The following is a 16,435-nucleotide window of genomic DNA, read 5'->3' on the forward strand; positions in this document are numbered from 1 at the left end:
CCAAGTACTTCCTCATTTGTTTTCTTCTCTGTCCATTTCACCTTCTCCATTCTTCTCCACACCCACATTTCAGAAGCCTCCAGTCTACGTCTATCCTCCAGCTTCAATGACCACGTTTCCGCACCGTACATAGCTACACTCCATATCAAAGTTTTTACGAGTCTTTTCTTAACATCCTTACTCAACGTCCCTGTCATCAACTCCCTCCTCCTGGTGAAAGCCTCTTTGCCTAGCGCAATTCTTCTCCTTACGTCCCTACTGCTTTGACCGTGTTGGTCCAAAACACTACCGAGATACGTAAAGTGTTCTACCTGCTCTAGCTTTTGCCCTCCTATTTTAATGTTAAGCTTGGCCTTTTTCTTTCTAGAAAATCGCATAACCTTTGTTTTATTAATATTAATTCTCATCCCATACCTGTCGCACTGAATTTCCAATTCACTAAGCAATGCTTGCAGCCCCTTGGCTGACTGACAAACTAAAGCTTGGTCATCAGCAAACCTAACTGATTTTACGAATTCCCCGCCCACTTTCATTCCTACCTCGAGTTCTTCCCATGCCTCTTTGATCATTTCTTCTGCGTACAGGTTGAACAGCAACGGTGATAATGGGCAACCCTGCCTTACACCCCTTCCTAACACTGCCCATTCTGACTCCCCGTTTCCCACCCGTACCTGAGCAGTCTGAGACATGTACAGGTTGCGGATTAGCCTCCTTTCCCTCCAGTCTATTCCTATTTTCTGCAATACACTCATTAGTTTTTCCCAATTTACTCTATCAAACGATTTTTCGAAATCTACGAAACAGGCAAATACCTCCTGGTTGTGTTCTATATTCCTCTCGATTAATAATCTCATTACTGCAATGGCATCACGCGTACCTCTCCCCTTCCTAAACCCAAACTGATCATCCCCTAAGTAATCGTTTGCCCTACTCTCTATCCTTTTGTTTATGATCCTGAGAACAACCTTAGCTGCGTGGGATATCAAACTAATTGTCCTATAGTCCTCACATGACGTGGCCTTTACCTTTTTCGGAATAGGAACTAAAACTGATCTCACAAAGTCTTCCGCCCAGATTCCCTCCTCATAAATACTACGGATCAGCCCATATAGCCTCTTCCTCCCACATTTTCCTAAGCATTTTAAAAGTTCCACGGGAATGTTATCTACCCCCACGGCCTTATTTAGTTTCATCTCCCTTAATGTCCTTTCTATCTCATTGTCTAGTATGCCTGGACCTAAGCTATCTTCTTCTACGTCATGTTCCTTTTCAATGTCTAACTTTGTTGGTCTAAGCTCTCTACTATACAGTTCTTCTACATATTCCTTCCATCTCTCTTGGATCTTTCCTGCGTCAACTATTATCTTACCGGCCTTATCTCTAACTGCTATCGTTGATCTCCCTTTCTTACTTCCCGATAAAGATTTAACTTTGCTGTAAAGCGCACCGATTTCCCCCTTCCTCTGCAGACTTTCCATATCCTCGCACTGCGTCTTCCACCATGCTTCCTTTGCTTTATTTGTTGCCCGCCTTAATTTATTGTTCAATTCTTTGTACTTCATTTTGCCTAATTCTGTATTTATATTCTTCCATTTTCGCCGCTCATCCATTTTTGTAATCATCTCGTCCGTGATCCATGGTTTACGAGTCCTTTTAGCGTTAACGGTTCCAATAGTGTCTTTTGCCGCTTTAGACAACCCTTTTTTGATACATTCCCACTTTTCTTCGATAGTACTTAGCTCTTTACCGTCCTCCATGATTTTCTCTACCGCCTGTTTGTATTCCTTTCTTTTCAACCCATTTAATGCTTCTACATTCCATTTTCTAACTCGCCGCCCCTGCCTTATCTTTTTGAAACGTACGCTACATTTCATAACAACTAAATTGTGGTCTGAGTCCGCATCCGCTCCCGGGAAGCTGTGGGAATTTATCACACTGTTCCTAAACCTGTGTCTAACCAGGATATAATCTAGCTGATATCTTCCCGAGTCACCTGGCATTTTCCATGTATACCTGCGTCTTTTGTGGTGTCTGAACCAAGTGTTGGTGATAACTAAGCCTTGTCTCCTGCAGAACTCAACTGCTTTCTCCTCGCGGTCCTTCCTTGTGCCTAAACCGTAGTCCCCCACCTCATCACCATCTCTTCCTTCGCCTACTGTCGCATTCCAATCCCCCATCACTATCAAATGTTTCCCTGCAGGAACACATGCAATCATGTCCTCTAACTGATCGTATATCCTATCGACCTCTTCTTCCTTATGGTTGCTCGGTGGCATGTATACCTGGATAATAACTAAGTTCGTCGGTTCTGCTTTTATCTCCACTAGTAGTATTCTATCCGTTACCTGCTCTATGTTGACTACGCTTCTTCCTACCTCTTCATTTAATACTATGGCAACCCCTCGTTGGCTCTCGTCCCCAACGCTGTATATTATTCTATAGTTATCACTCCAGTAATCCCCGCTATCTTTCCATCTCACCTCGCATAGACCTAAAATATCTATATTTCCCCTTTCCATCTCCCGCTTAACATTCTCCAATTTCCCCGTCCTCATCATTGTCCTAACATTCCACGTTCCTATTTTAACTAATTTGGTCTTCTTCTCCTGCGTCTTCTGTCCTGCTGCTGCTGGTTTTCCCTTGCAAGGGTTTCGTGGGATGACGACCGCGGAAGCCTTGCCTCCCCCGCTGCCGGGCATGACACACGGCCAATTGAGCCGAGCCCCGTGGTTGCCAGGACTCAAAATATCTCTATTGTCCATCATATTTTTCTAGGGAATGATAATTGAGGTGGTTTCCCGTTGCCTTCCTCAATAGTGTTTTTAACGTGACACCATCACTTACTGGCCGCCCCACTGGGGTCAGACGCCATTGCAGCCGCCTCACTGAGGAACAGACGCTGCGTGGACTACCTTTCGTCTGGCTCCTAACCTTCGACCTATCTGGCATGGGTGACCCTACCAGGAGCAATTTTTATTACTCCCGCCAGTACAGCTCTAGGGGTCATCGGAACGCACAAGCCCTTCCACCACGTCAAGGTTGTAGTCCGGGGAGGGAGCATATATATATAAAATAAACACAGATGTAGATTTTTAAACCATATTCTGAAGATGATGGCCAAGCTGTCAAAACGTCAAAACAACATATTGTGAGTGTCCTTTCTTTGTGTTTCTATGGTTTAAAAATCTACATCTGTGTTTTTATATATTTGTGCGTCGCCGAAGAGTGTACCATTTTGAATATATATATATATATATAAAATAATGGACTGACACAATATAACACAAATAGAAAAGAATAGCAACATTTAAAAGGACACTCACACGGTAAATTGTTCGAGCTTTCGGCCCTCTCAGAGCTCGAACAATTATTTACCGTGTGAGTGTCCTTTTAAATGTTGCTTTCTATTTGTATTCTATTGTGCCGCTCGTGAGTTTTTCCGTATAATCGTTATATAATGTATATATTTATAAATATATGTATTAAATATAATATTTATTTATATATATATATTTATTTATTTATTTTTATAATTTTTTTATAAATTTTTATATATATTTTTATATTTATATTAATAGTATTCATTTCCGGCTGTATAAATCTTCATATTTTTACATATAACTTTGAAGAATTTTAGAAATTTATTGGAATCTATTATAAAATCTATTAGAATTAGGTATGAGTATAATATAATATCCACAAGATATTTTCTGTATGTTTAAGACAATTATATACATTTACATGAAAGTAATATTAATTTCATTTTCATGAAAATTCATATATCACATAGTTCCAAAGAAATTTCTTTGGAATTTTTCCAAGGTATAAACGCCATAAGAGTTTAAAAGTTGGCTTTAACGCTGTGGACTGTGGTGCATCGCTCACGACTACCAATGCCTGTGGCATTGCATGTTGCACGGGATTTCGTCACAACATATTGTTCCTTTTTAAAGGCCCCAAAATTTCAGAGGTTAAGAGGATGCCTTGATAGCTTAACTGGCCAAAGCACTTGACTGGGCATTATTTTTTTTTCTGTATATTTATTTACAGGAGGGATCTGGGTTCGAATCCCGGTCAAGGCGAATGATTTTTACACTCTGAAATTGTTGCATATCACGTAGTTGATTGGTGAAAATAAAGACAAGAAAAAAATGGTGGAGAGTGCAGCTTGATGTACTAATGCCTTATCCATTAAATCATATTCAGATAATGTGCTTTGTTCACAGAGCCTCTCATTGGAAAAACCATTACTCTAAACATGCGATGAGAATTTCATGGCACAACACTTGGTATACCAAACAGAAACGCCAATGAACGCAAACTAAACCACCCGAGGAAACATATTTATTTGATAGCTTTCGACATGCATTGCAGTAACATACACATTAAGAGCTTATTTTTTAAATGGTGCTAGTACTTCTTCACAACTCTGGCTAAATTACCATCTCAATGTATGGTAAGAAGTAGTACTGTGAAGTTATTACATATTAATGGAATAAAATACCAAGTGGCTTGGCCATTAAGAAATGGTTCATTAAAATCTACTTATAAAGTCAACTTTTCAGTATCTGTGAGACATGGACTGTGGTGTGTCTGAAGAGAGAACATTATAAATGATGGAAATGAGGTACCAAAGCAGAATGAAGATAATAACAGAATGGAGTGTTTTAAAGTGTAAAAATCTTTCTGCTGACTGTGGAAGACACTATTGTGTCTTTCATAGGGACTTCTGATCATAACACTATATTGAAGAAGAGAAAGGCTATGTGTTCGTTCACATGATAGACAGAAGTGTCCGAGGAGTGTGATAGAACTAAATATTGAAGCAGGGAACAATGTATGAAGGTCAACAAGGAATGACTGTTACAAAACTATCCTCCTACCCATGCACTCAGTTTGACAGTCGGTGCCCTGATGTTGCTGAAAACATCATGGCTCAAAAATTTTTGAAAGCACAGAATTGAGATGCTAAAAATTCTGCTAACCACCTCAGAAATAAATTTTTATTTAAATGTTGAAGTCACACCCATTGCACCACCATATGCTTAGAATATATTTTTTGACCTTAAGAATATGTCAAAATATTATAGAATTTGGGCACTATTTTGGAAGAAAATGTCCTCTGGTAGTTCATGAGGTAGCCTACCTCTCCTTTCATTTACTAAAACTCGATGAGAAAAAATAATGACAGAATCATGGAAAGATGAATTTATCGAAAGAACAAAATGAATGATTGGGTGGAAATGGGACTATTTCCTAAGTAGATGTTCCAAAAAATACAATGTCAATGCAGAGAAAGGTCAAGAAACGTATTAAGAGGGAAGAGGGCGAGAATAAGTTTAGTGTTTTTTTAGATGTGCGTAATTAAAGACAAAAAATATACTGAAAATAACCTAAAGAGAATAAAGGTACAACTTAAGAGGCAATAGAAGCTCGGAATTCATTAAAATGAATGAACCATAAACACAATAATCAACCTTCAAGAAGATTGGTTTGGTAGGTGATGGTAGAGTTCACCCAAAACTAAATCTGACTGTGCGTGAAATTCGCACATTAACAGGGTGTTAAGGGGGGCCAGTTCCTTTCCCCATTATGGTTTCCCAGGAAGATCCAGCACCGGAAAAATCACACAGCTGGAGGTGGAGCTGTAGATGCCCTGAGAGGCTTGACCGGGAATCGAACCCAGATCCTCTGGTATCCAATTTTATACACACAGTTTACTACTAATTAGACTGAACAAATTTATCTTCAGGTCGTGTGCTAATAAGGGAGGCATGGCATTTCAGCAGGTAGAGCGCTGGGCTACTGACCAGCGGGCCCGGGTTCGATACCTAGTGACGCCCATGGGCACCCTAAGCTTCACCCAAGATCTGTGATGTGTTGGCAACGAGATCTTCCTGGTAAGCCACAAGCGGCAATTTCGGGCTGATTACTAACTGCTGTGGCATTTATAGACGGCAAATCGAGAGAATATAAAAACATGTAATTGACTTATTTGGTTGGAAGCAGCGTCGTGTTAAAATTTCCCTGGGTAACGTCGTCAAACCCAAACAGATTAAGGCATGGTTTGCAATGCGCTCGCAGACTTCTTCTGTATTTCATACAAATTTCATTTCACCTAATTAACTGTGATCTTTGTCATAAGATGGCATGTAATATTCAGTGGCCCCTCCTGTCTGCAAGAGTTGGACGGGAAAATATTTTTTCACGGCGTTACTTTTGCTCGTCATTCAACTCTTCCACTAAGGTCTTCAAATGTTGGCATGAACGCAGGCCAAGTAGACTGATGAGAAAATCTCCCGCCTAGTAATGAAAGGTCGCGGGCTTGAGTTCCGCCTCACTCAAGGTGTTGTGTAAGCTCCGATTGTAGTTCGATTCGACCAAGTGAAGTTCCACGAAGAGGCCCTTCGGGTAAGCCATGGCTTCGGTCACATGGGCCGAGTCAGGTGATGGGTTCGCAAAACAAAGGAGAGAGATAGTTCTAACGATTTTATTTCCTCGATTTTATAATTTCCTTCCCCAAGTCAAGTTTTCGTTCCCCGAAAAAATCAAAATGTTCATCGAACTGTCGAAAAAAAAGTCATATTCATTGTGGTGCGGTGAAATTAACTGCATCGCTTCCGAGGATTGATTGAAATACCCGGAATCCCTGAAATCTGGGCGGATATGATTTTTTTCAAAAGTTGGAATACCTCTTAGGCCTATGACCCGAAGCAGTTGTGGAGGGAAAGAACGCCGGACTGGTTTTTCCCCGCTCTAAAAAATACAATGAATTCTCGTCTTAATCACAGGGAAGTGCTGAGATATCATCACGAAACCTTCCCCCCTGTTAAAACGCCTCCTCATCCTCGATTCCCACACGATCTTCGTGTGCCTAATTAATCTCCTTACATTCCCCCCGAGCAGCTGATCACCCCCACCCTGTTCCTGCTGGTCGCCTACTACCTGACTGGTCAGCCCTCCGAGTGGTTCCGCGTCGCCATGATGTGGGCTATCTGCGTCTCCTACACGGTGATGGCCCAAGGCGTCGGCCTCGTCTTCGGAGCCGCCTTCCAAGTGGACGTGAGTGCATTCCAACGCCTCACACTCTACCTACGTCCATCACCCGCGGAGCCGAAACACCTGGACATGCTCAAACCAAATGCCTGCAAATCATTCTCCAGCTCGACCGGAGAATGGTTTGGAAGCATTTGACGCTCTCTCTGGTCAAACAGTGGACAATGGTTCCTTAACTAGCCAAGGGTGCATGAACAATACCCATATCATTCTGAGTTTTCTGTACGGCAATAGTTTAACCGATCTGAAACACAGAAGAACGTTTAAAAAATACAAACACTACCAAATAATCACAGTAAAATGAATGCGTATTCTGTCAATGTGAAAGCGGAATGTGGGTCGGAAAAGAAAGATTATCATGAATTTAGAGTAGGTAGTTTTAATCGCTCACGATGAGACTTCCTATTCTGTAAGTACTTAGCAACACTCCCGTTAGCATTTAAGACAAGTAAATCGGACTCATTCAGGTAAATTTCAAATTTACGGCAGCAGTATGTTTCGTCTATGCTCGTGCTAAGGAGTGCGTAGCTTGGGCACACTTGAAGGCCACGAAACCTTTTATGGACATTTAACCTTTTTAATCGCTCTTATTCATTGATTAGAAGAGTACACTGTATAGGGTACGAGTAAAAATACGGCAATTCCTCAGCAATGAATTTGTAGTCCTGAAAATAACAACATCGATGGATGGTAGGGAACAAATACTTATTTGAGCGAGTTAAGCATACTTTGGGAACAATTGGAGCATAAACTGAAGAATTTACAAGACGATTATTCGCCGCTATTTTGGACGTAAAATGATGTCCTTTGCAGTTTGAGGATTCTCACGCACGCCTCCTCGTGTATCACGACGATATGTTTCCACGTGCATGTACATGTGTGATAAAAAAAATGATGCGAGACGCTCGTCCCAAGGCCTTTAGCGGGTTCAAAAACCACATTATTCCATCGGAGGGAAGGTGACCCGCCTCAGGCGGTCTTCAACTTCGAGCCTGCAACAGTGTGAGAACTAGTCAGAACTGCTGGACCACCGAAATTAAATTTGGCTTGCTGGAAAGGTGTGCGAAACGTCCCCTCGTCATCTCTGTGTCTGTTGTACCCTCGGGTTGCAAATAATAATTGATCGTTCACGATTGTTGCGGGTCTATTTTCCTTTCTTTATCGACAGCTAAAGAAATGCTTGGAAAATGATAGTGTGTTTTTAAAGAATAATAAAATTAAAGGTGAAATTTTATTCTAACTTTGCCAGTTCGTCATCACTAATGCGTTCAAAATGTCGGTTCTCTTGATTCAAATACATTGATCACACTCGCAAAATTGCTTCTTAAGTTGGCATTGGTGCCAGAGACTGGTTCACGGTATGCCGGCTATACCACAATAGAGGATATGAAATAAAAATCACGACCTCTGACGGACAAGTATTATTTCGCCATTGTTATCCGACTGGGAAGAATAAAAAACAAAGGAGGAATTTCACGCGCGGGGTGAAATTCTGGAAAACTAGTCAGTCGGAGGTAATCAGCGTTAAATTGATATAAAATGAAGCATTCCAGTGCATTTCTCGAATTTAAATCTAGAGGGAAGGGGGTCTCTTGTAAGTCATCGAAAATACGCCACAGAAGAGAAAATTGGTAACGTTAAGGGTCATAATCAATAGCGTTCATTTAGGATCAAACTAATGAGCTAACGAGTTATGTTGACTGCCAATGCGCGTCTCCACAAATTGTTTTAAATGCGGAATACATTCGTCTCACAAGTTTGTCTTTGTTTGTCACGGGTAGCGACGCTATACTTCCAGAATTGAAGAGAGTTCAATCCTAAGCTTGAAATGAATTCCTGCGAGAATCTTGAGGAAGCTATGAAGTTGTACTTTGAAAGTCGGAAGGGATATCGTCGAACAGGGACGCAGAATTTGACACTTTCTGGGGAGAGGAAAAGAGCAAAGTTTTAAATATTTCAGGGATAATACCAAGCCTCGTGTACTCATACGAGTATACCACCAATGCGTCGAAACAATCTACACTCGGCACAAACTTCTAAAATGTTATGCTCACGCACGATCAGAGAGAAAATCGGGTTCACTGAAGGAGGGAATGAATCTGCAATGGAAGCAATACCACCGCATTCGTGCAATCGCAATCTGATGCAATTCGATCTATTATAAACTGCATCAAAAGAATATTAGACAAGACGCATACGGAGCTAAAGAAAGTTTTTTTTAGTAAGAAAGACGCCAGATGCCTTCATTCCATAATCATGGGACGATAAATTAATGAAATGCGGTAACGGAAAGGATACGAAAGGGGAACTGGCGGTGTTTTGAGTCGGGACACTAGTTCTGAAGTTTATCTTTTCAAGAGAATCTTTCAATTTTATCAAATGTGCGGATCGTGAGAAAGAAAAACTACCTTTTTGGCGATTTATTGGTGGGTTATGTGCTATTTATTCTTCGCAGTAATAATTAAAACGGTCACGTTTCACCTGGAGAGGATGTAGTTTAGTTATATCTAGACAGAGGTTTAAGGTGTAATCCGGAGCGCTGAATATCCTTACTTTATTTTTTTTAAATAAAACGTTATCATATAACATGCATAATGGGATGTGTAATAAATGCAATATTAAAGAAAAACATTACAATAGGAAGATCACGGCACAAATGCAAACCCTGACAGAGCTACCCTCCACTACCTTGGGATACAACCTCGACTCCTTGTGGTCCTCGCAGCGACCAGTTGACTCCCCAAGTGTTGCTAGATACTGCATTCCAACCCGCTCCTCTTCTAATGGGCCATTATAATTCACAAAGCAAACCATTAAAAATGGAGACATTACTTTGGCGTAATATTTGAAGCACTATCACAAAATCAAGACAGTATCTGAAAACGGTGATCGAGAACAGAATATAAAAAAAACCAAGGGGGAAAGTTGCAATAAGGAGGGGATTTGGAAAAAAGTTTCACCAACCAATCTTCGGAGTAAAAAACAATGAAGAAAGATGAATCTTTAAATTCGCCTCTGGCAAAAAGGAAGATTGAATTGCAGGTTCGACGGCAGGCAGCATTCCATTGGACGTAGATCGAGGCACGCGAAGCCCCTCTCCGAAGGTCACCCACCCCCTTAAAAGCATTGTAATTTAGCCTCGGAGCTAAGGGAGACCAGAGAGAATTACGGAATTGGCAGGCTCAAAAGGAAAAATTATCTTGTCATGCGATGGTGAAGAAAATGCGCAGTTAAATGTTCCGCTGTTCTCATTGTGAGTTATCCTTTTATTGCACTGTGTCGCTTGATATCATAATTGATCGTCAAGCAAGAGCGCACTTTGTCCCTCTCACTCGAAGATTTCACTGCCCTTGGTGCTCTATTTCAAATTCTTTGAATGAATAATTGTTTTGAATGTTGCTCCGGAATAATATTTCACTCCGGCAAATTTGATGGAATGCCTCGTCACGGCTAAATGTACGCCACGGGGCATTGACCCCACTCCCTTCAGAGATGTATGTGGACGTGACCGCGCAGCAAAATAATTTAAGGAAAGTGATTTCAATCATTTTAATCACTGCTCTTGACGCGCTCGGCGAGATGATTTCATAGTCTCCCATGATTTCCGCGAGTTTCACGCGAGTTCAGATATGGTAGACTTGTTAGCCATCAGGCTTAGCCAAGGATAATTACAACAAACTGGGATTATTTGACTAGTCGGTTAAGTAAACTAGTGAGTAATTTATAAAATAATCAATAACTGATCAAATACTGAAAAACTTGAAATTTCATTGGGAAATTAAAAATGATAAATCCAATGAGGTATTCATTTAATAGGAATTATTTTGTACTTTTAATGAAATTAGTTTTTTATGGTTCCTATTCACGTCATGCATTTCTTCCAATATTAAATATTAAAAGTAAAAGAAATATTTAAAATACATAAACTAAAATACGCCCAAACTGCATCGACAAATTTGACATAAGAGATTTTTCACTACCTCCAATAAGCCCGTTTACAATTTTTTTTCTTCTCGATACACGTAATTAATAATTGGTTTTCAATATCAGTGAATATATATATTTGTTCATCTATTTATTACGACCCTTATGAACTGTATTCCATTTTATTATCAGTTCTCTTAATTTGCGAGGAATCAAGAAATACTGCTTGCGCACACAAGCCTACGTCAGGTGTTTTTAAACAAATGACACCCGTAATAAAGAAAGGTCTAAACCTTTTGCACATTTTCTAGGGTGTGGATAGTTCGTTAGAAAATTAATTACTGATAAGGAGACCAAGAATTCACGTTGGAGACCAAGTCTGTATATGCTCATACAGATTAGGAATGGCATACGGTTGGAAATATTTTCGACTGTGAAAAACACGAAAAAAGGAGCGCTTTAAAGTAAATACACGTGTACATGTTCTCATTTCGATCCAGAGTCAACATTCGTGCAATTATTACAGATGAATGGTATTCTTGAGTTCTGTTTTACGTCCTACAATCAGCATACGTTATTTGATTGCGATCAATGTTGGGAACATCTCTCTCATTAATTTTACGCCCAAAAATCACGTTGCACCATTATTTGAACCATGGGTCATCAACACGGCCATGCGAAGCTGCTCACCTTCTGACAACCTTGGATTGCACATTAACGGCTCGTGGAACAATAACTTTTTTATCGTGGAAAAAATCTATTTTATAGATAATTTTGATTTTGTATATGATTTATAAAATATCTCTTACCTAATGTCACATAAAATATTTTTAGAAAGAAAACATGCGTTTAAGAAATTGTAAATCGAAATAAAAATTAAAAATATCAATATCTGATACTTTGCGTAATCAAATTGGTAAAAAATGGAGGAATATGGACGCTTGAACGAAAAAAAACATAGTTACCGTTTACATCTGGGGGGGAAAATGATCAGCAGTAGGAATTATCATCAAGAGGTCAATTGAAATTGATTCATTTCACTGTTTTTTTCCGCGGTGAGGGTAAATATTACGGCAAGATTAAGATGGATTCGCGTGTTGGAAATTGGCGTTGAATATGTTAATACTTGCGTCGATCAATGTGATAACCTACTGCGAAATAGATTGGCTAACTAATGGGATCTGGATTTCGGTTGCATATCACCTGTTTCCAATCTCTACCCCAGAAATAAGATATCGAGGTTGACTTAGAACGCGGATATCGTGATGTTTTGATATCAAAAGCATCCTGCGTGCAGAAATCTGTGTACCCGAACGAATTCGAGGGATTCCTAATAAATAAGCGTAAAATGTCATAAGATTGCATAGATACATGACATCGCATAGATGTGTGTAGTAGGTAAATGCGACGTCATTGGAATTTTATGGTATATTTCGAGTGCGATGTCGTCCTTCGTATCGCCCAGCCCTCAATGAAAGAGCGGACTCCAAAAATACGAGGAAGAACCTTGCGATTGTATGTTGAGAGATGGTTTTTCAAGGCATGCCCGCAAATTGAGGTCCATTTCATTCCTCAAAGCACAATGCACATATGTCTTGCGATTGAAACTATTTTTAAAACGTTTCCTCCCCTCCGCTTTTTGACTTTCAGTTCGCCGTGTTCCTTGTCCCGCTGACCACCATCCCCATGCTGCTCTTCTCCGGGTTCTTCGTTCACCTGGGCGATGTTTCCACCTACGTGTCCGCCATTTCATACGTCAGTCACGCCCGTTACATGTACGAGGGCATGATGCAGGTAAGAAACGCTTCGCGGCCTGGAACTACATATGTCTGGGCAAATTTACTTTTTCAGTGTTTCAAATGATTTCAAATAAAGCACTGATAATTTCACTCCTGGCCAATAGAAAGGTTGTGAGTGGGCAACTTCAATGAAAACACGTGATTCTTGTGAATTGCGGAATCCTTGTTGAAATACCATAGTAGACGGTGCATTGGCACGTTCGTCTAAGACCATGGATGGATTCAATCCAAGTGAATCTCCACCGTTTGGAAAATTACAAATGAGTAGCTAAATGGAGTTAATATGAAACATAAGATCCGGAGCACGATTTAAGAAAATATGAATTGATGAAAACACCTCCGTGTTTAACAATGAAACTCTAAGGTATGCACAGCGAGAGTATCCAGCTAATGTTGCCGAAGTGTTGTAAAAGACTTTTAATCTCGATAGGAAATTTTGACGAGACACCCATTCACAGCAGAGACATTGGAAATTGCAATATATGCACGTAAAGTGTTTATAAATGTAATTCTTCATTAAATGTTTATTTATTATGAGCCTGTACGATCCCGAATTCCTTAAACAAGCTCATAATATATAATGCTCGAAAAGGTCGACCCATAACAGCAGCAGCATTCTGACTCCACTACAATCGACTAACGACCTTGAATGCTGAATACACGCAATAAAAAAATCATTTACCATTGGCCAATCATGTTTTGAACTTAAAAACCTTATGCTGTATTCAATGAAGAATAAGCGGTCAAGGAAGAAATAAATATCTATGATGCGTCAAGATTCTATGCGCTTCATTAAATTTAGTTAAATTTCTGAAGTTTAATATGTTAAAAAAATTCTTCGTTTACAACATTTCTGAAACCCTTTTTGTGTCTTTATTTTTCCAACTTCTTTTGATCTGAAACAGATCTTAGATTTCTCCCACATTACGTGCCTGAACCCATTTCGCTTCGAATTTAATGAAACGGTTAGCGATTAAGAAAGAGCCTTTGAGGAAGAGCCTTGAACATTTTGATAAGTGATAAGACAAAGACGCAATAACATTTTCCCTTTAGACAGTGTTGCTTCGAGAATGCATGCAAAACCAGGTTGTTCGGACGCTCGATGGTAAAATGAAATATTTCTGGCCTCAAAAACTTACAAATATCATTTTTACGGATTAAGTCAATATATCCCCTATCCGGAGTCTCGCGTTAGACATGAAAAATATCGGGTCAAATTTTCTATTTTGTCCGCGTGAAAATAAGTAAGAGCACTAAGTATTTCTCCTCCGATTTCCTTCTCTATTGTACGCTAAATCGCAGTTTGTTCCTCGTTCCATTTCTCCCGAAACAGTCCATATATGGATTCAACAGGTCCGCTCTGACGTGCACCGAACCATACTGTCACTTCAGGCATCCGGAGAAACTGCTCAACGACATGAACATGGGCGAAGTGAGCTACTGGGTGGATCTCGGAGCCATCGTCGCCTTCGTGTTCGTCATCAAAGCAGTACTCTATTTTATTCTTCGGTGGAAGGTGTCCATGAAGCAATGACCTGCTCTTCCATTCCTTTGACCTCGCGAAAGTGTCCACAAGCTAGCCTGAAGGCACGCCTTCCCCACTGAACCCCAAAGTGGTCATTTTCTGGCACTGGTGTCGCCATTGGTCTTTTCCACTCGTTGTATTTTTTTTCAAAATAAATGATTTGTACATTTTATGATATTAAAGTATATCGTGTGATTCTCTCTCACGATACATATGTACGGAAGACGGACGGAATACTGTGCACAAAACAATATTTCGTGGATGACAGAGTCGCTGGTATTTCATGAGCGAAAGTGTATTCCCTTCGGTGAGCATTTAAAGGTGCTGCGTCATCTCTTGTGCAGTGTCTCTTCCTGTGGCGGTTTTTTTTTCCTTTTCAAGGCAACGACTTCGTCGGAAAATCGTGAGATTTCGTTTCGCTCGTTCTAGAACAGCGATGTCCCCAAGGTCAATTCAGCTCTAAAGGATCATCAAAATGTGGAAATCTGGACTCGGGGAAAATGTCCTCGTATAGCTCTTCTTGCGCCCTAAACTTAGCCAGCACTGGTATTATATTTTTGGTCCAGCCAGTCACCCGCCATTTCCAGATTGATTTTTCCTCTCTCATCATTGAGTCGATTTATTTTTATCAGTGAGTAAATGTATGATTCAAAGATTGTCTCAACATTCCCATTTTAAATGTTTTTTTTACCTTTTACCTGTCAAGTTCCTCATTTACAGACATTGGGAACGTGCATGTAAACTTGCTGTAAGGTTAAATAGTTTACGTTGGTACTTGTATATACTTGTGTATATGTGTAAATATACTTAAATATGATATATTTTCGCATCAATAAAAAAACTTGTATTCAAATCCTGCGAATTAAATTATTTCATAAAATTGAAACAGCACTCCTGTTCATTCAAATTACGAATTTGAATGGGTGATCACGTCTAACCTGGACCAGCCAATCGCACCGGAGGATCGGGTTGGCGCGATGAGTAATGGTAACTGGCTTTCCACCCCGAGGACCCGTGTTCGAAATCCGAGGGTGGCAGGATTTTTCTGTGGTATCACGACCCCTCCTTGGGGTCATACATGGAATGAACACTTGAAATGGGGTGCACCGTTCTTCGAATGGCACGGCGAATTGTGGACCCCTCGACGCCTTTCGTTTGGGGCAGGATCTTGCGGATTTCTCTCCACCCTTCCCACATTACCCGAAAAACCTATCTCTGTCGCATATCCACCAGAGGGTGCGGGTTCAAATCCCGGCGGTGTTGAACATTTTTCAGAGGTATCTCGATCCATACTTGGTGCTTTGTGGAGGGCACTTTGAGTGAGTACGCTGTCCGTCGAAAGGGGCGTTTAACTGTGTGACCCCTAGTCGCCTTTCGATAAGACTGGGTTAATGCCGACGCCGGGTTTCTCTCCGCCCTTCATCCTTTCCTGTCTATCCCCAATGGCGCAAATGACCTCAGCAGTCGGTCGCCTCCCTTAAATACTACTGCTAGTGTTTACATCATACATAATGCCAGCTTACAGATTAATGTTTCAGCATATTTTTTCTTTTATAAATATATGTGTGTGTGTATATACGTACACATACATGAACATATACATACATATGCATATAAATATACATAGACATACATATGTACATACGCATACATTCATATGAAGGCAGGGTTCACAAGATACAGTAAGAAAATTTGGATCAGAAACGGAACATTACATATGATAAGAATTATCGATAGGTTTGAAGCAAAGTCATTCTGCAAAACAACTCTTCAACCGCGGGCGAAGTGTGTCCGGCACCGGGGGCAGCCACATCCGTTCCACCAATGCTTTCATGCCTTTAGCAGAATGTTTATTCGCAGTTCTTAATTGCATGAAATCCACGATTAGGGTGGGCATTACGAGAGACTTGAAGCTCTGAGAGAGCCGAAAGTTCAGAGTGATCAGATTTATGTCTGTAATGGCACCACCACCGAACACGTCCCAGGTTTAATAGCTCTTTTTGTCAGAGCTTCCCAGGTTATCGTCGCAGCCAAGAATCAGATGCGCGACGTCTATTTGACCGCGTGCCGGACAGAGGGGCGAATCGGCTAGCCTTCACTTCCCTCGGCATGGCCGTGTTCGCGATTACGT

The 16,435-nt window shown here is 40.6% G+C and overlaps 1 protein-coding gene across 1 annotated transcript in view; it reads left to right on the forward strand.

Annotated features, from left to right (window-relative positions):
• Positions 1–15,125, forward strand: part of LOC139699204 (ATP-binding cassette sub-family G member 1-like) — a 90,076-nt gene extending 74,951 nt beyond the window's left edge. Inside the window, exons 10-12 of the mRNA XM_071598166.1 lie at positions 6,907–7,062; positions 12,631–12,774; positions 14,113–15,125. Coding sequence (XP_071454267.1) covers positions 6,907–7,062; positions 12,631–12,774; positions 14,113–14,313 — 501 coding nt within the window. The 3' untranslated portion in view covers positions 14,314–15,125. The remainder of the gene's footprint in view (positions 1–6,906; positions 7,063–12,630; positions 12,775–14,112) is intronic.
• Positions 15,126–16,435: the final 1,310 nt, after the last annotated feature.

Source organism: Hetaerina americana, unplaced genomic scaffold, assembly GCF_022747635.1.
Source record: "Hetaerina americana unplaced genomic scaffold, ioHetAmer1.1.p SCAF_10, whole genome shotgun sequence".
Lineage (NCBI taxonomy): Eukaryota > Metazoa > Arthropoda > Insecta > Odonata > Calopterygidae > Hetaerina > Hetaerina americana.